Source organism: Chelon labrosus (genome assembly GCF_963514085.1).
Source record: "Chelon labrosus genome assembly, chromosome: 10".
NCBI classification, from domain to species: domain Eukaryota; kingdom Metazoa; phylum Chordata; class Actinopteri; order Mugiliformes; family Mugilidae; genus Chelon; species Chelon labrosus.
Genome location: NC_140360.1, coordinates 6,696,432 through 6,718,841, shown reverse-complemented (window position 1 = coordinate 6,718,841; position 22,410 = coordinate 6,696,432). Strand labels below are relative to the sequence as shown.

Sequence of the window (22,410 nt, the reverse complement as noted above, 5' to 3'; positions counted from 1 at the left end):
AGAACAGGTTATTGCATAATATCATATCATATCATATCAAAATTATAATAATGTCTAAAAAGTTAATTGACCTTTTTTCTTTAGATTAAAAACTTATTGTGCACAAGTTATTAAAACAGAACCTTTTTATTTTCAGATATAAATCCCATGAGTCAAATCTGCATTCACCATCCTACCGTCAAGATAACCCACATTTCCGGCCTGTTGTTCTGTCGCATTCTTACATTTAATAATATCTCTTGTATAAATCAGTGTTGCGTGCCGTGTATCACAATATGCACGTGCTCATGATATATAAGCACTGACTGATGTGTTCCCTATAGAGTCTGATCCCTGAAACTGAAAATCGCGAGCTCGCCAAACGTTCTCCCTTGAGGATGGCAGCTATGGATGAAGTCAGACAGGTTCACATCTAACCCAGTTACACAGCTGTGAACGGCACCGCTGCCCTAAAAATACCAGCAGCCATAAAAAGACGTGAAGAGTTTTACCTTCTGAACGTTCAAAGATTATTTTATGGTGTGGACTTATATCTTATATATTATATATGATATATTATATATTATATATTAATTCTCTTTAGAAGTTGCGTAAAACTTTAATTAAAATTATTATAATGTCTGGTTAAGGTTGAAGACTGTTTCTTGGTCCTCCACGGAGGTCTGCATGTGTTGTATACATTATGTACTACCGCTGAGCACTGGAGAGAAATAGTCTGAGATATTCGCATTTAGTTTTAAACATTAGCTGTGAAATCTATTATTGATTTGCTGCTGCTAAGGTCTAGACAAGAGTTCAGTTATTTTCTGTTGTGAAATAAGGTTGGTTTGAGGTGAGTTTAACCCTTCATGGGGCACTCATTGAAATACTTGGAAATTCAACCCTAGAGTGTTACTGTAGGACATAAGAAGAGTAACTATACATGGTTCCTTGTCCTTAGGGGCCTCTTCTTCTTCATGGTACCTAATAAAGCAGTTTTGCTCAGCGTTCATGCAGAGGTGGACCTTACAGACCACACAGGGCGGCTGTGGCACAGTAGGTAGAGCGGGTTGTCCACGAACCAGAGGGTTAGCGGTTCAATCCCCGGAATGTGCCACATGCCGAAGTGTCCTTGAGCATGACACTGAACCCCCAGTTGCTCCCATTGCGTGGCACTGGTGTGTGAATGTGTGTGTGCTTGTGTGAGCGAATGTGAGCGATGTGTCTGTGACTGTAAAAGTGCTTTGAGTGCCAATAGGTAGAAAAGCGCTATATAAAAGCAAGGCCATTTACCATTTGACCTGAGATTGTTGCCTTGATCTTCTCTGATTGGTTGAGTGAAAACCACATATTTCTAAACCTCACTGAGAGGAATGGGGATGCAATTTTAAATGTGGTTCCATGCCCCATAAAGGGTTAATAGGCAGTTTAGACTTCTGCGTTAAGTTGACGTAGACGCTACGGCGACAACACAGACCCCTACGAAGACCCTAATGCTGTAACTTACGTGCACCTCCCCAGAAATGTAACTACGCGTTGCAGAGATGCCGACCGTAAGAGCTGTGATTGGTCCGCTTGGTAGTAGCGTGTTTCCATTTTAGTATTTGGTTGGATTCGGTTGTTTTGGATCAATACAGATGGAACACATCGAGGAAGATTTAACTGAGGAGGTTCGGGGATACAAGCATTTGCATGACTCGTGTTCGGTGAAATTTTGGCGAAATTTCATCAAAAATCTCGGTCGCCATTGTTGAAAGTGAAGCAGGAAGTAGAAACAAAAATTAACCCAACTAGGAAAAAAGACACAGCACTGACTAGCTTTTGGGTGACGTTGTTACAGAGCGAGCCAGACAGATGAGCGCACAAGTATAAATGGCTAGCGCCGGCGTAGGCTACGTGCTTGGGGTTACGTACGTAGGTTATGGCGTCTAGGTCCTGCCGTACTTTAAAAGAGCCTTAAGGCTAATTCAGTTGGTATGAAATGCAGGTTCCTGGGATACCCGACTGTTCCAAGTCCACACAAGTTCCCTTCTAATGCATCCTAGATTAGACGAGTGAGGCAAGAACAAATTCGGGCATTTGGACCGTACTTGATCAGATGCGTACTTTGAATTGGAGGAGGGCAGCAAGCGATGACGTTCACAAGAACACAAGTGTAGACCTGGACGCATGCTGGACGCCCTAGGTCCAATCAGCCAGGCTGACAAGCACAATGTGAGAGAAGCGTGGGCACCATTCCTGCTCAGTACCCCACAACTTTCACACGTGAAATGGAGTCAAAAAGGGTATGTCTGGAAGGATGAAGGCGCAAGGTCACAATGGCAAGACCTTCCTCGACGACAGCAGCACTCCTTTCCTTCAGTGACAAATTCTCTTTTTGATTTATTCCATTTAAACTGTGTGGACTTTTGGTGATCATCACTCGCTTTTCTGTGTCCCTCTCTTTCTTGACCTGCCTTATTTACATCTACGGCTGTTAAACAATCTGAGCAAGCTTTTCTTTTTTTTTGGTGTATGCATGGACTGAAGAGACTGTAATGACACTTTAATAAGAAATGAGCGTGGCTGCGGCCCTTACCCAGAATACAACCTGCACTTGCGGCCTCATTGGATTCTGGCCTATATTCGTGATTGTGGGGGCCCAAAATTGGTTTTATGATGGATTTCTGCCTGGAGGATTGTTAAACAGCAAAGTGGCATCTCTAGAAAGCACTCACAGTTTGATTTTGAGGGTCAGACCTTTCTTTTATTTTTTTTCCCACCAAAGTGAAGGCAATATTTTCTCTTTTCAAACACCATCCTTTCATCTGTGTAAATATGGAAAAACAACGTGATTGGCGGAAGAATGAACGTTTCAGAAGTGCATTTTTCCGTTTTCTTCTTTTACTCTGAAATAAATGGATGGCAGGCTATTCTTTTGCCTTTCAATGCCTATAGGAGAACAGAACAAAAAAAAAATTGCAGTATAATTTCTCCCAAGGACAGAGCATCAGCGCGACTGCTGCCACCCAGCCCCCATCATGAGCCATCGCCTTGGGCAAACAACCACAGTTCACAGCAATTAGATATACCCAGAATCCTAATTTATACGATTCAATTTAATTCAATTCTCAATTTATTCAATTATTGTATAACACAGTCCCTGCCTCTACCTCCCGACCTCCCCTCCTCCACCCTTGTCATGACCAAACCCCCCCCCCCCCCTCCACTCTCCTGCCCCGTCACACACACCCCTGCTGCTCATGACAGACACATTTGCAACCGTTTTGGAAATTAAACGGAGGGCCGCGGTTCAGATGACGCCTCCCGCATGTTGAATCCTTCAGAATGCTGAGTCTCGTGCCGTTGAGAGATTTTTCTTTTTCTTTTCCACGCAGGCAGCCACGGCAATATCCGCAGCCCGCCTCCAGTCTCTCTCTCATCCTCCTGCTAAATCAATTTAAGTGCAGCCCTGCTTCTGCTGATTCCATGTGTGCTTGTTTGCAAAAAAAAAAAAAAAAAAAATGATAAAATGCTATGAGAGCATGCAGGAGGTGAGTGTGTGTCATGCTGCCCTGCCTTCGCTCAAGTGCATGAGTACACCCAGTAAGCATCTTGCTGCAACTCAGCAGGAAAACGTTCCTGCATCGACTGTTTCCCATCAGTCTGAGCGTGCACACCGATCAGCCACAACATTATGACCACAGACAGGAGAAGTAAATAACATCGACCATCTTGTGACAATTCAGTGTTCTGCTGGGAAACTTTTGGACCTGGCATTCATTCATGTGGATGTTACTTAGACATGTAGCACCCACCCCAAAAACACTTTAGGATCAACTTAAAAAAAACATGAAGAACAGCACAAGGTGTTGACCTGGCCTCCGAATTCACTAGATCCCAAACTGATCTAACAGGAAGAAACCCTGAGCAGAAGCCAGCTCATTTGGAAGACACATATTTTGTAGAGCGGGGATTTTTCTTCATTAGTAGAACAAGGAACAGCAAGAAATTCATGAAAAAGGCTTAATATCCCATTTATCAACAGAGCCTTAAAAACTAAAACCGCTGTGAACACTTTGCGGTTGTCTCATCGCATAAGGAATGTTTTGAATTTTTTATTATTTCCACACTGAGGAGTACAAAAATGCAAAACATCCTTCTTCGCAATATGGAGAGCAGGATTTAGCTCATTTTCGTTTCATTTCAGCCCCGAGGCGACGGCTCAAGATATAAATCAAAAAAAATTTGCAAGTCACTTCTTATGTAAAGCGTGTGGGCAGCCAAAAGCGGTGGCAGTTCACCTCCTGTCTGCCCAGACTCCTTTTCCTCTCTCTCTGAGCCCGCCTGCTGACTCAATAAGGAACTCTTGGGCTCTCGGAGGATGAAAACGGCTCAAAATAGAGCGCCTCAGCTTCCACGGCGAAGAGATACGAGCAGCGTGCGGTCTCGAGGAGTCTGTTGAAGCTGTTGACGTGGATGTGTCAGAGGGCTCCAGATGACGAGGGCGTCACGCCGCCCCGGCTGGGTGTCTCCCCCCGTGGGGAGGGGAGATAAATCTGCTGCCTGTTGACTGCTGTTTGAGTTCGGAGGGTATTAGCAGCGTCTTTTATCTTGTGTTTGTGCATCTCGAGTGTGTGGTTAACAGGCACAGACAGCGCGTGCAGTTGTGCGGCAAAGACGTATTGTCTTTCGCAGACTCTTGTTACTCTGAGCACTGATACACCGATCAGCCACAAGATTAAAACCACTGGCGATTCAAAGTCCTGCTGGGAAATTTTTGGACCTGGCGTTCGTTCATGTGGATGTTACTTAGACATGTAGCACCCACCTAGACCAGACCAGGCACCCCCACCCCATAGCAATGACACTCCTTGATGGCAGCAGCCACCCCCAGCAGGACCTGGCCTCCAAATTCACTGTGGGATGATCCACAGAGGCCCCTCCCCTCAACCCATAGGACCCAAAACCTCCAACTTCTGTTTTGGAGGCATGAGGGAGACCTACGCAACATTAGGAAGCTGGTCATAATGTTATGCCTGATCAGTGTATGTCTTTTCTGGATAAAATGCGATGCTTGGATGAATGCAAGCATGTAATTCAGGGTCCTGGGTTCAGCTGGGGGTTCTACTTTCTGTCTACAGAACCTGCAAACAACCTGCAACATATATATTCAATGAAAACTTCTTCTGATGACTTCAGGTGTTTACATATATAAAAAAAGCCAACATAACAAGTACACCACCTTATCATTTGTCTGTTTTCCTTTCTCAGCTGGAAGCAACTTATAATCCAGTGCTTTCAAAGCCTCTCTCTCTCTCTCTTTCCTGCGGCTGTCCCTAAATCCATCCATCTTTCCTTCCTTACCAAACTATTTCATAATCTTTCTAACTCTCCTTCTCTCTCCTTCCCCTCATCTTTTTAATCTCTTCCGCTCTCTGTCTCTGTCTTATCTTCTTTCCTGCTTCCATCACACTTTCCTTCCTCCCTTTCCTTCCCCTCGTCTCTTCTCTCTCGCCGTTGTTTAATTCCTCACCGCCGTCGCCCTCGGTCCGTTTCCACCTCGTGCATTTCCTCCATCCCACCTTCTGCTATCCCTCCTTTCTCTCCCTCCATCAGGCCCTGCTCTCTCTTTCACTCCGTCTCTTTATTCTCAGGGGCGTCCCTGACCCCATTCATTCATCTCTCTCTCTTCAACACAGTGGATCCGCTCTCAGCGATTACTTTACATGCTTCGCTCCCTTCCAACATCCCATCCCTGTGTTTTCCAACCACTTTCACGTCCACCCCCTCATACCCCCCCGCCCCTCTCCCCTTCTCTCGCTCTCCCCCCTCTTTTGTCTCGCTGCAACCTATCGCCCGAGGGGAGTGATTGACAAGCAAGCGGGGGTCTTGTAAAGGGGAGTTTCTGATTGGCGGTGAAGGAGATGAAAAGGATAAAGCCTGCTGGACCTGCCCTGACTGCACTGCAAAAAAAAAAAAAAAAAGGGGATTCTTTTTAATTTATCTTGTCTGAAAGTGCATTCACGTCAAGCATGTTTGAAGTGGCGTCTTTGAACTGTAGCATTTTAGATTTCTGTTTGTTCAGGAGATAACCATCCACAGCCTAGACGGCAGCATGGATGAGAAGGTAGATGGTGTCCCAAATAGAAATAGAACAAATAGAACCAGAATAAAGCGCAGAAGGCATGCAAAAGTCTCCTTATGCTTCTTAAATTACAGACGTTTGCACTGAAATGCCTCCAGGAGCTAACCAGGAGTTGTGATTTACGATAATCTTCTCATCCGGATTATTATTTTTTATCTCACCGGAGAATTTTTCAATTATCAGTGCAGGTTGGGATAGCAGCAGATGTAGTCTCATTTGTTTGCATGGCCCCGTCAAAGGAACAAATAACACACGAGCAACAGAAACACCTGAGAGAGGGTTCATTTGCTCCTCCAAGACAGAAGTAGTTAATTAAAACAGATGCTGTAACCCTACAACCAAGCCTATGGTTGTAAGAATGACTGATACTCGAGGTGGACGGGTTTACAAGCCTTGAGGGCGTGGAGAAAAACAAAAAGAGCAGAGCACGATATAATATAAGCGTCTTTAAGTTGCACTAACACCAGACAAAGAGTGTCCAGAAGCTCATCGGACTCAATAAAAGGTCTTGAGCATTTTTTCTTTAATTTATTTTTTGCAGTGTGTCTAGCTGGGTTCAAGGTTTGAGGGTCAGCCAATTTAAAAAAAAAGAAAAAGAAGAAGAAGAAGAAAACCTGTGTAAACATCGCCACCATGTGGTCAACCTCGTGCAGGGCAGCTATTCCACATCACCGCCGCTCTCCATGGCCTCCAGCCAGTTTGACCTGTGTTTAATGTTACCATGTGAGAGGTCTGTGAAGCACATATGTGCACAGTTCACACAGAGATGGTCAGAACGTAGCCTGCAGAGAAGGCACGTGAAGGCATTTGCTGAGTTCACAGTTCATCCAAAGAAGAGAATGCAGTGCAGCAGCTCTCGATAGATAGATAGATAGATAGATAGATAGATAGATAGATAGATAGATAGATAGATAGATAGATAGATAGATAGATAGATTTACAACCAATAACCAAACAACCAGGGGCGGCACAGTGGAGAGGTGGTTAACACTGATGCCTCACAGCGAGAAGGTTCCGGTTTGAATCCATGGGCCGACTGGTTCCTCTCTGTGTGGAGTTTGCGTGTTCTCCCTGTGTCTGCGTGGGTACTCCAGCTTCCTCCCACCGTCCAAAGACATGCTGGTTAGGTTCATTGGTGATTCTAAATTGGCTGTAGGTGTGAGTGTGAATGGTTGTCTGTTTCTCTGTGTTAGCCCTGAGATAGACTGGAGACCTGTCCAGGGTGGACCCCCGCCTCTAGCCCGATAACAGCTGGGATAGGCTCCAGCAGACCCCGCGACCCTTAACAGGAACAAGCGGTTACAGAAGATGAACGAATGAACCAAACAACCATGTGCAAATGTACAAAAATAATAGTCAGGAGGCAGGAAAGATTTCCTGTAGCGTTCTTTGAGACAACGAAAGTGTCTGATCCTTCTGGAGAAGGTGCTCTGTAGTCTGTCTGTTGTGTGGTGGAGAGGGTGGTCAGGGTTATCCGTGATTGATAACAGTTTGTTCAGAGTCCTCCTCTCCACCACCACTTCAAAAGTCTCCTGTCTTCCTGGTAAAGGATCTCCAGCATCTTGCTGTACACATTGAAGGACCTCAGCTACCTCGGGCAATAGAGTCTGCCGCAGCCCCTCTTGTACACAGCTGTACTGTTGGTCCTCCAGTTCAGTCTGTTGTAGGTATTTGGGATATGTAATCAAACATGCAAACTGATGAATCCTCTGGGTCTTGCAAGTCTTGTAAAATATGCAGGAGGAGGTTTGGAAACAGCTGTGTTGTTGTGCTAGCTGAGCACAAAACAGACCCCGGGGAGCAGATGAATGCCCAGACGGGAAAAACTAACAGTGAGTGACCTCTTAATCACCTGACTCGTGCATCCGTACAAACACACAGCATCCCTCGTGGGACCCGGTTCAAGGACTTAAACCCACCCGTCGCCGACTGTACGCAGATGGGTCGGCAAGGACAGAGAAAGGAAGGAATAAGATACAAGATTAAATGTGGAGGGGAAAGAGTCCTGCACTGAAGCTTCATGAAGGCTGTGGTGTTCACATTTCATTTGTTCCTATTATTTTGACATCTTAGTCAGCGTGCTAGGCTAAATCCTCTGTACACCTCAAGCTACATCCTCCAGGTTAATCATCCAGTTGAATTACTACCTTTTTGATGCTGTTTCAACATCAACTAATCATTAAAACAGTCATAAAGAGCAGTTTAGTGCAGGGCTGCTGTATTACGCTGTATTCATTTTCATCTCTGCACCCAATGCACTGGCAAGTAAGTGTAGAAGTGGCTGTATGAGTATGTTTCTGTGCACATACAGTATAAAGGACTATAAAAGTGTCATTTGTTCGTGCCAGGGGCGACAAATTCTCCAATCTTTCAGCTCATGTCCAGGTTAACGCCGCGAGTCACCGGTGGTCGATTAATTAAAGCTCATATCATTAAGGCCTCGTGTCTTTCTGGCACGGATGCTGATCATAAGAATTAAAGGTCACATGCTCAGTTTGGTGAAGTCTGACTCATCTTCAGGTCAAGTCTACGGCTCTGTAAATGACCAGGAGTCTGATCGGTGACCTTTTCACTAATGAATGACGGCGCTGTTGTTCCGGGAACTCGAGCCGTGGCAGTGTTACAATGAAAAAGCGTGCATGTGAATATTTTACAAATGTTTGTGAAACATTTTGTAAGCGCTCGGGGAAAAAAATAAATAAAGTAGCATTAGCTAAAAATAGAGAAAAGCGTGTGGCTCGGTGAACTATGTCGTCTGGAGCAGTGACAGTTCCAGCTGACTGCAGCTCATTACTGGGGGTTACAGACAGGTTGTGGGAAGGAGGGAGCACATCATTAAACTGCTCCGTGGACGCTCATCATTTGAGGATATGAACGCCCATCAAACCTAAACGGCAACCTGTCACTTTATCTTCAGGCGGGGGATTTTAGTCTGAGATCTTGGGCTCGTCTCAGATTGTTAAACTTTGTGGAGTTGGATCTTCGTGAAATCTTCAGTCAGTCACGATATAAATATATATATATATATAGTATGTATATGTTCTGTCTTGACAAGGATGTATGACAGCGTGGGCGTTGAACCATCCCTCACTCTCCTGTCTGTCTGGGAAGAGATGCATGAAGAGGCTGGCAGTCACAGCAGGAGAAAGTTATCTTGTCCCTGGAAAGATAACTTTTATTTCATTTAAAAAGACAAATTTCTGAATCCAGGCCGACTGGTTCCTTTCTGTGTGGAGTTTGCATGTTCTCCCTGTGTCTGCGTGGGTTCTCTCCAGGTACTCCGGCTTCCTCCCACCGTCCAAAGACATGCTCATTAGGGTCAAAGTACGTGTAATTTGTAGTGCAACGTCTGCATTGACAGTAGAGATGCACGAGGAAATGGAGGGGAAAATATCAGCGAGGGCTCATTTCTGAATATAAAAAGGGTCTCGCTTCATCCTGGAGCAGAAATGTGATAGTTGGGAATCAAACTCATATCTTGAAAAGCAAATGAGTGGCTTGTAATGAGCCACAGATGATGAATGTCATCCTTTTATAAAAGAGAGTGGGGGTATGATGTGCAGGAGGGAGGGAAAAAAAACAAGAAGTAAGGAATCCAAGAGAAAAGAAAAGGATGTTTACAGATAAATGACACTGCACATTACCAGGGCTGTATGTCCAGTGATGGATCACTGTTAACAGCATGGGTTATTGTTGAATCCCTGTAGCCCGGGGCCAGCGAGCAGCAGTGGGGGAATTCATCTATAGAATAACAGTTTCAGCATGTCCATCTGTCTGACACAGAAGTCGGAGACAGGCGCTCACACAGAGAGTCTGCCGTGGTTATTTTAACTCCTGCAGAAAGCAGGCAGACAGATGTGTGTAGGCGAGAGCTTGGCGGTGTTCTTTACGTTCACATGGATGGATGTACATCAGAGACATACAGAGAGTTTCATTAGGAAAGAACATCAGGTGAGACTAGAGTCCATTTTATTTCAGTTAATTACCGCATTTATTGTTTTGTTTTATCAAAAACAGGACTGCACTGGATGCATCATTATTTTTGCCTGGAAGCCAGAACAGCTTCACATTTTTTGCAGCAGAGGGTCAAATCTGGAGTCGCTCCTTTGGGATCTGACTATGCTCCAGCAAAGATCTGGGCCAGGACAATCGTTATTAGAAATATGGAGTTGTCTTGCAGCGTATTAATTTCCAGTTTAAACCCAAGATTTTTTGATTTTTAGTAATCTTAAGAAACACAAGTATCTGTGGATCATCCCACAGATACTTGATCAATTTGGGATCTAGTGAATTTGGAGGCCAGGTCAACACCTGGTGTTGTTGACTTGTGTCAGGTTACATCCTGCTGCCATGAAGGAGTGTCAATGCTATGGGGTGGGGGTGCCTGGTCTGGTCTAGGTGGGTGCTACATGTCTAAGTAACATCCACACCAATGAATGCCAGGTCCAGAAGTTTCCCAGCAGAACACTGAATTATCACAAGACGGTCAATGTTATTCACTTCTCCTGTCAGTGGTTTTAATGTTGTGGCTGATCGGTGCGCAGTATAGAATAAAAGCAAATACAAAGAGTCTCTGTAGACTGTAGAAGGTCAAGGCCTGAGGGGTAAGGGCATGGCAGGAAAAGAAACGCAGCGCTGATGTATGTGTACATACTGCAGATTCTTCTGTTTACAGCTCGATGTAGTTAAAGGGGAACTACCGTTTTTTTTACAACCTGGACCTTATTTCTGGCATATGATACGGTTGTTTACTCAGCCATATAACTTTGGTGTCATTTGGAGGATATTTACATCAGCATATATATCCATATAGTGGGAATGACTGGGGCACCGAAACGCAGCCTCTAAATAACGCATTATCTGCCACGAAACTCGTTCATTTCACCAATATTTTGTTATGATACGCTAGTGCTATTCCCACGTTGAGTCCAGAGTTACCTGTTATCATCATCCGGGGTCTGTAGACCGACCTACTAACCTCTGACCTGGATGATGTCATCTCTGAGCACCACGCGAACCCCGCTCGGCTTGTTTACCTGTAATTTGCTACTGCTAGTTTTTTGCAACATGGCTGAATATTTTTCCGATTCTGAGGTTGTGGACAACAACATTGTTTATGATGGACGTCCTTACAGTTTTGAGCCAGAGTATACGGATGAGGAGCTCGTTGAAAAGAGGATGTGGAGGCAGAGAGAGGAACAACTGGCCAAAGAACAACAAACCGCTGCACGTCCGCGAATAGATAACAGGTAACTCCGGACTCAACGGGGAATAGCACTAGCGTATGATAACAAAATATCTGTGAAATGAACGAGTTTTGTGGCAGATAATGCGTTATTTAGAGGCTGTGTTTCGGTGCCCCAGTCACTCCCACTATATGGATATACGCGGCGCTCCGCTGGAGCTAAATATCTTCCGAAGGACTAAAAATGACACCAAAGTTATATGGGTGAGTAAACAACCGTATTATATGCCAGAAATAAGGTCCAGGTTGTAAAAAAAAACGGCAGTTCCCCTTTAAGCGTTGCTGTAAAAGTGTAAAAAGACAAAGTGAAAGCTTCTATTTGTGCACATCCCTTGCTTTAATACAGAGGCAGTTACATGGATCAGTGAACAACCGATTCCGTGAATAAATCAACATCTTGTAAACATCTCCTCCTCCTCCATGTTAAAAAAAACTAAATAAAAAAAAAAAAAAAAAAAAAGTAAAATCAAGAAGCCATTGATGATCCATTTTTCTACGGGGTCAAACAACAGTTCATGCAGTGTAAAGTCTCTGAGGTGTTTGACAAATACAACAGTTTTGATCCGTCATGAGTTAAAATACCTACTTATAAAATAAGCAGAATAAATAAATTAAAGAAAAAAACAAGCTATGGCACATTTTAACAGACAGTAAGTCACATTTTTTAAATGTACTGAAGGACCACTTTTAAGTCATGAATCATTCCCTGTGTGTGTGTATAAATAACGTTTTTTTTTTTTGGCATAAAACTCATATACATATATTATTTCCATGCATATCCTAACATTCTGGCACAATGCTCTAAACACTACTAATGTACTATTTCTGCCAATGTTATACGAACATCTGTGATTTGTCAAGCAGGATAACTGGGACTAATTGAAGGGCTCTGGATAATCATAGGAACACATGAATTAAGACTCAGATGCAGAATATATCTTCTGTACAGATTTTTTTTTTTAAAACGGACAATAAATATTTGCATGGCATTGTTAAATACAGGGAGGTTAAGATACGTGAGATGGGGTGAAAGCGTCGTAAAAACAGTTTTTCTTCAGGCAGTGACTTAAGACGCGTGTGTTACAGAGGAGTATGGAGGGTACTGAGATCGTTATAAGGCGGGTTTACAAAGTTAAACTTACTATTGTTTAGCCGGGACATCCACACTAAGGTTATTTTGGCACGAAAATCTCTGTCGTACAGCTCAGCATTAGTCGTATAAATGTACTGAATAACGTAGGGCTAGACTACCCCTACCAATAAAATACTTGCAGCAGAAACTTGGTCCGGAGTTGGGAACTGATTAACTGCAAACTACTCCCCCTGTTGGCTGGTTCTCTCATTACACTTGATGTTCTGGGCTAAAATTGTATACATGCTGCACATTATCACGAGTTTGCATATTCTCCCTGTGTCTGTGTGGGTTCTCTCCAGGTTCTCCAGCTTCCTCCCACCGTCCAAAGACATGCTGGTTAGGTTCATTAGCGATTCTAAATTGGCCGTAGGTGTGAGTGTGAATGGTTGTCTCTCTGTGTTAGCCCTGAGATAGACTGGAGACCTGTCCAGGGTGTACCCTGCCTCTCGCCCAATGACAGCTGGGATTCACTCCATTGAGAAAAGTGTGTAAGAACAGGGCTTTTACTACAGTGGAATCTCTGGTTTAATTTGAGTTCCTGGGGGCCTACGTAGTGATCACACTGGTCAAACACGGGATTTTGGGCCGGTTAATCGTTCTCGGGCACAGTTTGAATTGCCCATTGTTGAGTACATCCTAACTTTCACTGGCTGTAGGTCACTCCTGAGCTTCCAAAACAGTTGTGACTCATCAGATAATGGACATGGGCCTTCTGAGGGTGTCCTGTGGTGTCTGGTAACAGGATGTTGTTAGTGGGGGGCCTTTGAGGGGAGGGGCCTCTGTGGATCATCCCACAGATACTTGATCAGTTTGGGATCTCGTGAATTCGGAGGCCAGGTCAACACCTTGTGCTGTTCTTCATGTTTTTTTTGTTGTTCCTAAAATGTTTTTGTGTGTGTACCTAGCCAACCTCTTTAAGCGTATGTTATAAACTCTTCCCAAGCATATTATGTAGTGATAACACTGGTCAAACACTGGATTCTGGGCGGTCGATCATGCTCCGGCACGGTTTGGATTGTCTAGTGTTGAATACGTCTAGACTTTTACTGCAGATGTGAAAGTCGGCATGGCAGTCACAGCAGGTCAGAAATCTTCTCCAGCACACATGGACTGATTTAAGCCTGAAGGAATACACTGACTTTTTTTGGAAATGTGCTTACTTGCTAGAGGATAAGATTTATACCACCACTATCTTCCTAGAGTCTCCAGGAAACTGGACCAAGCCAAGAAACTCCCTTAAAAAGATTTTCACTTTCACCCTTAGGTTTTTATATAGATTAAATATAGTGAGCTCTAAAATGTATCCGTGTTTTAACAAAAGTCCATAGATTACGTTACATTATTGATGGGTAGTGAGGGATTAAAAATAGTCTAATGATGAGAGGACGTCCAGCTACGTTTGAAGAGACACAACGGGCAGGTGAAATCTCGTTATTAGCTGTAGCGTTGCCTAAAAGGTGAGAACGTGTCCGCTAGATACACAACATGTAGGTGGGTGAGTGTGTGGGGGAGGCTGGGGGGGGGTGGAGTTAAACTGAGGGAACGGTGGTGGGGCTATAGCTGCCTGATGGGGGGGAGGTTAAGGGTGTCCAGAGCGCTGTGGTAGAGCTCCCTCAAAGCTCTCAGCAGGTGAAGACGACAAAACATCTGGTTGAAGAGATGAGGTAACGGCTCCTGGGAGGAGGAAAGGAAGGAAGGAAGGAAGGATGGACAGAAGGAAGGAAGGAATTAAGAAGGGATAGAAAAACAGAAGGAAAGAAGCGAGAATGGAATATGTGAGGATGTAAAAAAGTAATCAAAGAATGGAGAAAGGAAGTAAGGAAGGATGGAGGGAAGGAACGAACAAAAGAAGGCGGGCAGGAAGGAAGGAAGAAAGAAAGGAAGGCAGGAAGGCAGGAAGGAAGGAAGGAAGGAAAGAAGGATGGGAAGAAGGATGGAAAATAGAAGGAAGGAAGAAAGAAATGAGTAATGGAAGAGCAAAAGGAAAGAAGGGAGGATGGAATATGTAAGGATGGAAAGAAGTAATGAAAGAATGAAAAAAGGGAGAAAGAAAGAAAGGAAGGAAGGAAGGAAGGAAGAATGTAAGGAAGGAAGGAAGGAAGGAAGGGATGGGAAGGAAGGAAGGAAGGAAGGAAGGGAAGGAACAAAAGAAGGAAGAAAGGGAGGTAAGAAGGAAGAAAAGAAGGAAGAAGGAAGGAAGGAAGAAAGAAAGGAAGGAAGGAAGAATGTAAGGAAGGAAGGAAGGAAGGGAAGGAAGGAAGGGAAGGAAAGGATGGAAGAAGGAAGAATGAAAGGAAGGAAGGAAGGAAGGAAGAACAGAAGGATGGAAGGAACAAAAGAAGGAAGGAAGAAAGAAAGGATGGAAGGAAGGATGGAAAAAAGGAAGGTTAGAGGGAAGGATGGAAAGAAGGAAGAAAAGAAGAAACGAACAAATGAAGGAAGGAAAGTAGGACAAAACAAAGGAAAGAAGGAAGAAAGGAAGGAAAGAATGATGGGAAGAAGGAAGGAAGAATAGAAGGACGGAAGGAATTAAGGAAAGGTGGAAGAGTAGAAGGAAAGAAAGGAGGATGGAACATGTAAGGATGGAAAGAAGTATTGAAAGAATGAAGAAAGGGAGGAAGGAAGAAAGAAAAAGGAAAAAGAAGATATTTTACAAAATAACATTCACAACAACCGTTTACCTAATTCAAAGACCCAGTTTTATGACTAACAGCTGTGTTTAACTGTCACTGATCTAAAACACACAAACATCTAAACAGATGAGAACATCCTCACCCCCAGGACGTGGACTCTGTTGTAGTACGAGCTGAAGTCTTTACTGAGAGACACCAGGAACTTACAGATCTGAGGATCACGAGAGAAAACATTTAGGAGTCACGCAAACAAACATCTGCATCAGCCGATTCTGATTGAAACGCCGGTCTGTCAGTCCACACACTCCCACCTGTTCAGTCTTGATGTTAACTCTGGCCCCGCCCCCTTCACAATCTAGCGCCTGTCCTGATTGGTCCAGCAGCTCGGAAAACGGGATGAGGTAATTGAAGAGGAGGAGCCACTCGCCCTGTCGGTGAGAACGAAGAGAGACAGTATGATAACACGGAACGGCTAGAAAAGACAAAATAAAGAAAAGAAAAGGAAAAGAATAAACCAGCACCTCTTCTTTCAGAGCAGAGAAGTCTAGCTGGGAGGCTTCTGGGATTTCTGGGTACAGACCTGCAGATAAACAGTCAGAATAACTGCATTAAAACATTAAAGCATAGCCTGGCGTAACCGGGCAACAAGCCATCAGGGTTCTCCACTGACAGGAGAACATTGACCATCTTGTGACTATTCAATGTTCTGCTGGGAAACTTCTGGACCTGGCATTCATTGGTGTGGATGTTACTTGGACATGCAGCACCCACCTAGACCAGACCAGGCCCCCCCCCACCCCATAGCAATGGCCAGCAGGATGCAGCCTGACACAGTTTGATGATATGCTCCAGATATGGGAGAAAGTTCTCGCTGTGCTACCGACAAACACCTAAATACAAGCGGTTGTAGTTGGTTTGACAAAAACCCCAGACAAAGTTTCTCTCTCACCCTTCTCCACGCCTCTCTCGTAGCTGTCGAACAGAGTGTGCAGTCTGGCGCAGTTGTACATCACGAACACTCCTCCTCTCGGGCCCTTGGTCGACACGCCTCCTTCCTTCTGGACGTCCAGCGTCACCTGAAAACAGACAGCCGTCAATCACTCTAACCTGAACCAATCAAACATCTCAGCGGCTCTGGTGACTCGCGCTCACTCACAGGACTAGTGTGGACCGTTGACAGCAGCTCAAATCTGACCGTGGCCGAGGTCATGACCTTGATGATGTTATCCCACGTCTGACCTGCAGGGGGGAGACATTTCACTCGCGTTTAATTCGCTGAGTTTACGAAATATAAACACACTGAGCACGTGCTGTACATAAACACACACACCTTCTACTTGATCACCGTACTTCATCTCTGACGCCTCCTTCATCTGGCCTCTTCTCAACCTGGAATAGAAAAATAGTTTTACTGTAATTTCACAGAGCAGAGGTCGACACGAGGTGAGGAAGAGGAGAAAACGGAAAACCTAATGACTGAAACTGCGACAGAAAAAGACAGACGAGGAAAGAGGCGACGTGTCTTACTGCAGGTACTGTGCAGCGGTGAGGTGAGAACCAGGAGTCTTCACGGGCCCACACACAACATGTCTCTGCAGACCCAGAAAGCAGAACACGTGAAAAAAAACATAAAATAACTAAAAGACAGGAACACAGTGTACCGTCGCTGAGGGTGCTAAAATGTGAGCAGTTACCTGAGTGTGCGTCGCTCCGCTGGCTCTCCACAGCATCGCTATCTGCTGCTGGCGGAACTCGTCCTGACAGGAAGTGACATGTAACGCTGTCACCGTGGCTACCTACAAAAGAAGCGGCAAGGATACAGAAATTACTGCTTTGTCGTTTTGTTATTTTTAATTAGACAAAAAGGAAATCAAGCAGTGTGTGTTTATACTACATGTGTTCAACACTACTAATGTTCAGTTGATGCCTTTGTGAAGAGAAGCTTTAGTGGAGGGCTGTTACATTAGAATAAATTCACTAGTGTACCTAATGAACTGGCAACTGTGTGTAATGCAGCCTGTGTGTGTGCTTTTCTCACCGTGCAGTCGGCCGTGCATAGGTCCAGTTGCGCCAGGTGGGAAACGCTGTCTCTGTGGACTGAAACAGGCGCATGCAAAAATCTGTTAGCGGCTAATGTACAGAAGAAAATATCTCTGGTAACATTTTATCAAATACACTTACTCAATTTCAGACAGTAAGTTAAGCAACGTTGCTTAAACACGCTCATCGTTGAAGTAAGTAAGAAGCAAGAGTTAGCTTAGCATCAACTGTGGGAAACACACTCTTGGAACAAACCCATTAGCTTAATTGAGGCATAGACTGTATATAAATATGGACGATGCCTTCCCACTTCCTTGCATTGGCCCAACTGACGCCATTTTCCAGGGATACGGGCGGCACCATCTTGCAAGTTTGGGGTCAGTTTGGGGTCAGAGTCTGCGAGAGTGGAGCCACGTGGAGCCGCGACATCGAAGCCCCGCCCACACTTCCTCCAGACTCACTCGCGTTTTACGCTTAATAAATACTGCGCCCTACTCTACCTCCACCAGTTACAGGTTAATGTTAGATTATACACTCTACTTGTTTTTATTTTTTTTACAACACTAACAGTCCTACGGAGCCGCTTTACGGAGCGGTTGGCATGGCAACTGGTTCACGCCATTATGTCACATCCTGTTTCTATAGCGTCAAATAACTTGAACGAAACCTATCCAAAAAACTGACACTTGAACATGCGTCAACATTATATTAACTATCTAAAATAACAGAAACCATCCTTGAAAAAACACTATTAGACGTGTATTTTAGTGTTTTAGTTCGGCCCAAGTCCCGCCCACTAACATGAAGGAGGTGGAGCTTCTGACCTATACTGCAGCCAGCCACCAGGGGGAGCTCAGAAACTCTCAAAATTAGCAACTAACACTGCCTCTGCCTCACCTGTGCAGGTGCCCAGGCTGGGGTCGTATCCCTGCAGGCCCTCCTCCTGGAAAACCCGCTTCAAGTTCACCCTGAGTGCTCCCTCATTCTCCCCCTCGTCCGCTTTCCTTCCTCCTCCTCCTCCTCCTCCTCCTCCTCCTCCGCTGGTCCGCCTGCCTCTCTCCGTTTCCCTCTCTTTATACTGAGAGCTCTCTAGCGCCTCCTGGATCTTCTCCTCCCGCTCCTCGTTGGTCCAGTTGGCTGGAGCTGTCGGCCAATCGATTCCCAGGGCTCGCAAGAAGGTGATGATGTCGCTGTCTTCAGGAAGCGTGGGACAGTAGGACACCCCAAATCTAGGACATCAATCACATCAATACACTTTATTTACACTGACTGATTGATTAGTCTGTGAAATACTGTAGGTTTGAATCTATTTGCAGCTCCCTCTGTCACCCAGCAATGAACCCTCAGACTTACCCCTGTCTTCTCAGCAGCGCCCCCATGTGGTCAGCCAACAGGACAGTCCTGAGCTGGCCCAGGCTCAGCGAATCAGGCGTGGGTGTCTTGGGTTTGGGGTGCAGCGCGGGGCAGTTGAGCACCACGCAGCCCTGCCTCTGACTCGAGGGCTTCAGGTACTCTGTGGCTCCGCCCGCCAGGACGGCCCCGAAGGCTGCAGCGCGGTCCACCCGCACCCTCAGGCCTTCGCCCATCACCTCCCCGCCAGCCACAGGGAGAACCCCACTGCCACGTAGGGACAGGACTCTGGACATCACTGCTGGGGGGACCTGGGTGGATATATCAATTAAAGACCAGTCAGCCATTACATTATGACCAGGTGAGCCAGGTGAAGTGACTCATTATCAGGTTATTATGCCACCTGTCAGACAGAGATGTTAGCAGAAAAACAAATTGGTGAGTGGAAGGATTACAGAGACTTTGGTAAGGGCCAAACGGGGATGGATAGACAACTGGGTCGGAGCATCTTTAAAATCTCTAGTCTGCTGTGGTCAGTATCAATCAAAAGCAGCCCAAGGAAGGAAAAGTAGTGACCCAGGACCAGGACAAGGGTCATGGACAGCCAAGGCCTTACTGATGCACATGGGGGGAGTAGGCTGGCCTGTGTGGTCTGATCCAACAGACGAGCTACTGTAGCTCAAACGGCTGAAAGAGCTGACGCCAGATCTGATAGGAAGGAGTCAAAACACACAGTGCATCACGGTTCGTAGCTGCAAACCAGTCAGAGGGTGTCCACGCTGACCCCCGTCCACTCATGAAAGCTCCTACAGTCTGATGAGTTGTTTTCTTTTACATCGCACAGTACCACGACGCATGGAGGTGTGAAACAATGTCCAGGTGGTCATTTGTGTTCATACTTATCAGACAATCTCAGTGGAAACATTTCTCGCTTTGCCAAATGCCGCATGCAAATCTAGTGGCATCCTGCAGAGGTGACTGAAAGACAAACACTTCATTCTCCACAACCTCCTTGTTTCATGACCGATCCACATGCATACTGCACAAAAAGGGCCTTCGTTTGCGTTTTGTTTTATGCAAACTCGGATGCAGAGCAGCCAGCTGTGCACGTCCGCGTGACCCACATCGTTTACATCTGCCACTCGTGGGTTAATAATTACCGCTGCAGGCTCTTGGTGTCTGGTCGATGTGGCTGGAATCAAAGTCAGCGGCCTCTTTCGGCTCATCTCACTGAGCCTGCCTCTCTTCTAAAATATTTTTTGGTGGGATTCAAAGTGGGAATCAGCTGAGCAGCCTTTTAAAGCAGATAGTTCCGGTTCTCGTTTCCTATTGGTCGCGTCCGAAACACCTTCAGTCAATAAACAAATATTGGGTGCAGACGAACTACACTGCTGAGCGGAGGAATACAAGGGTAAACTTTTACCTGCAACGTAGAGGCATTTAATATACAAAATGTAAAAGCTTCCGGGTGTGGAAGCTTTTATATTTTGTGTGAAACTTAACCATAATGTAAAATAAAAGCAGGTTAACCAGACAAGGTGCCAGCTGCCAGACCGACCTGTCCGTCCGCATACAGCGTGTTGAGCATCGTGGTCGGAGACAAGAAGTCCCTGCTCCGGAGGTTTTTAGCGCTGCTCTCCTTGAACCAGAGCTTCTCCGGTTCGGGGAAAACCCTGTCGCCGTTCCCTCGGCTCGGCTCGTGGACGTTTTCACGCTTCCCCCGCAGCGCGGAGCTCAGCGCCCGGACCGTAGGGGTGATCCGGAGGGGCGAGAGCTCCTCGGTATTCTCCATCACCACCACCACCACCACCGCTACCACCACAACAACACAAACAGCAGCAGGCTAACAGGAGACTAACACATTCACACTCTGCTCATATCTCCTGTCACACGGGTTGTGTCGGTGCAGGCTGATGTCCCGTGGAGATATTCCAGCCGTGAGGTTGATTACTGGTCGATGTCAGATCTCGGCTGTAAACGAGGTCTGCATCGGCTGTGTTTTTTTTTTTTTTTTCTTCTCACCGGAACTAATCAACGAGGACCGCTGTTTCTTCCGAGGCACATTTTGTGGCGGACCAATATGGCGCCATCTGGTGCTGAGCGGTGCAACTGCGATTGTAACCATATAATTAACATAAATCGTGAATAATAAATAATACAATGAATTAAAACCATATAATTTAATCATATATGGTTAAAAGTATATGAATACACTCACTGGCCAGTTTATTAGGTACACTAGTGAAAATATTGTAATACTTCTCTACAAACAATCACATCACACACTAAACTACCTCAATCCACCCCCTCTATGAGTCTCTGTTGTAAAGAGAGCTATTATTTTTATTCACCAAAATGTGTAATAACTTCAGTACAATAACCTACTACTTTATGTTTTTGTACTTTCACAAATTGCATATATTTTAGCAATGATAGTGTGTACTTAGTATTTATTTCTCCTTCTCTGCTGCTACGTGAAATGCTTAACTTGTGGGGTTTTTTTGTTTTTGTTTTTTTAAAGAAGTTGACTCAGAACTTTGGACAAAAATTCTGTAGTAATTCTGTACCTGTAGTATCTTGTACCTGTGCAAATGGCAATAAAATCTATTATATTCCAACACAACAGTCTTGGATTGAATCTAAAAAGATCCAAATACATTACTCGGGATTCGGGAATATACAAACGAAACAAAAACAGGGGTGCAAGGAGCTCACAAAATCAGAAAAACTGGAGGTCTAGTGGAAAGCTTGCGGAGAGTAGACAGTTGAAGCTGGCTGACAAGCACTAGGATAGGTAAGCTGAAAAACAGGTGCTACCAGATGCGTAAATACGGCTTCAGGCTTGACCGGATTACTGAACGCAGTTGAGTCAGCTGCCCAGGCCCAGTCTAACCCCCCGCAGCAGCTGCAGCTCCAGTCAGCATACCTGGAGGCAGCGAAGAAACACGAGACAGGAACACAATAAGGCAGGCCAGCAGAGGGCAACAAGTCACCTCTTGACTCACAATATCAAATCAACAGTGTTCTTTCTTATTTATTTATTTTTTTCACATACATACATACATTTATTTCCCTCAATATAGACTAAATATTCACCCACACAACACAGCACACCCTTATATAAGTGTTTCTGTTGTTTGTCTTCAATAAAAATAAATAAATTGAATTTCCCAGTAGGATAAAATCACTTAATCAATTGCAGTTGCTCACATACCACACCAGCTCTGCCTGTTTCAAAATGACAAAACCTCCTCGAATAGATTTTCCCCAGAGCCCATCAAACCGTATAAATCCAATCAAACACCTTTAGGGTGAACTGGCAAAACTGACCAGGGGCCAACATCATGTGTAGGGGCTAAAGTTGAGTTTCACAGACTCATTTTATTATGATATTATAGATTGTTATGCTATTAAGTTACCGGTTCAGCCCGCTTCATATCAAATTGGGCTGTATGTTTTTTTTTTTTCCCCAAACTTTATTCAAAGAACAATCAAATAAACAAGAATTCAGTCATACCAGTACACTTGTACAATATTAACAGTACCAGCATAGTTACATGATAGTGTAATAAGGATCAAAGGAAAAAAGAAAGGAAAAAGAGAGATAGAGGGCAAAAATAAATGTGACAGACTTATAATTTTACATATAAAGTTCTAGTTATAACTGTTGTGACAGGTTATTAGTTGAAAATATCTGCATGAATATTCATTATAGATATACATATCTTATTAGTAATTAACTTAAGAGACTTAAAATAATTATAATCAACTTCAATCAAAAATAGCTTAAATGATGGTGATGAATCTTGAAATTTACATTTATGGATGTGAAATTTCCCTAATAAAATATAGAGGTTGACAATAAAACATAGTTTCTTTTCTTTGTATTCAAAATAAGTAA

At 44.6% G+C, this 22,410-nt stretch overlaps 1 protein-coding gene across 1 annotated transcript; it reads right to left on the bottom strand.

Moving 5' to 3' along the window:
• Positions 1 to 10,701: 10,701 nt before the first annotated feature.
• On the bottom strand, positions 10,702 to 20,304 carry dalrd3 (DALR anticodon binding domain containing 3). The gene is made up of 13 exons (XM_084552651.1): positions 20,068 to 20,304; positions 18,513 to 18,820; positions 18,057 to 18,388; positions 17,158 to 17,216; positions 16,814 to 16,915; positions 16,647 to 16,711; positions 16,450 to 16,508; positions 16,276 to 16,358; positions 16,069 to 16,195; positions 15,641 to 15,699; positions 15,431 to 15,547; positions 15,262 to 15,330; positions 10,702 to 14,160 (listed from the first exon to the last, which is right to left on the bottom strand). Exons 1-13 carry the CDS (start codon positions 20,299 to 20,301, stop codon positions 14,041 to 14,043), a joined length of 1,734 nt encoding a protein of 577 aa, XP_084408777.1. The 5' UTR covers positions 20,302 to 20,304; the 3' UTR covers positions 10,702 to 14,040.
• Between the last annotated feature and the right edge of the window lie 2,106 nt (positions 20,305 to 22,410).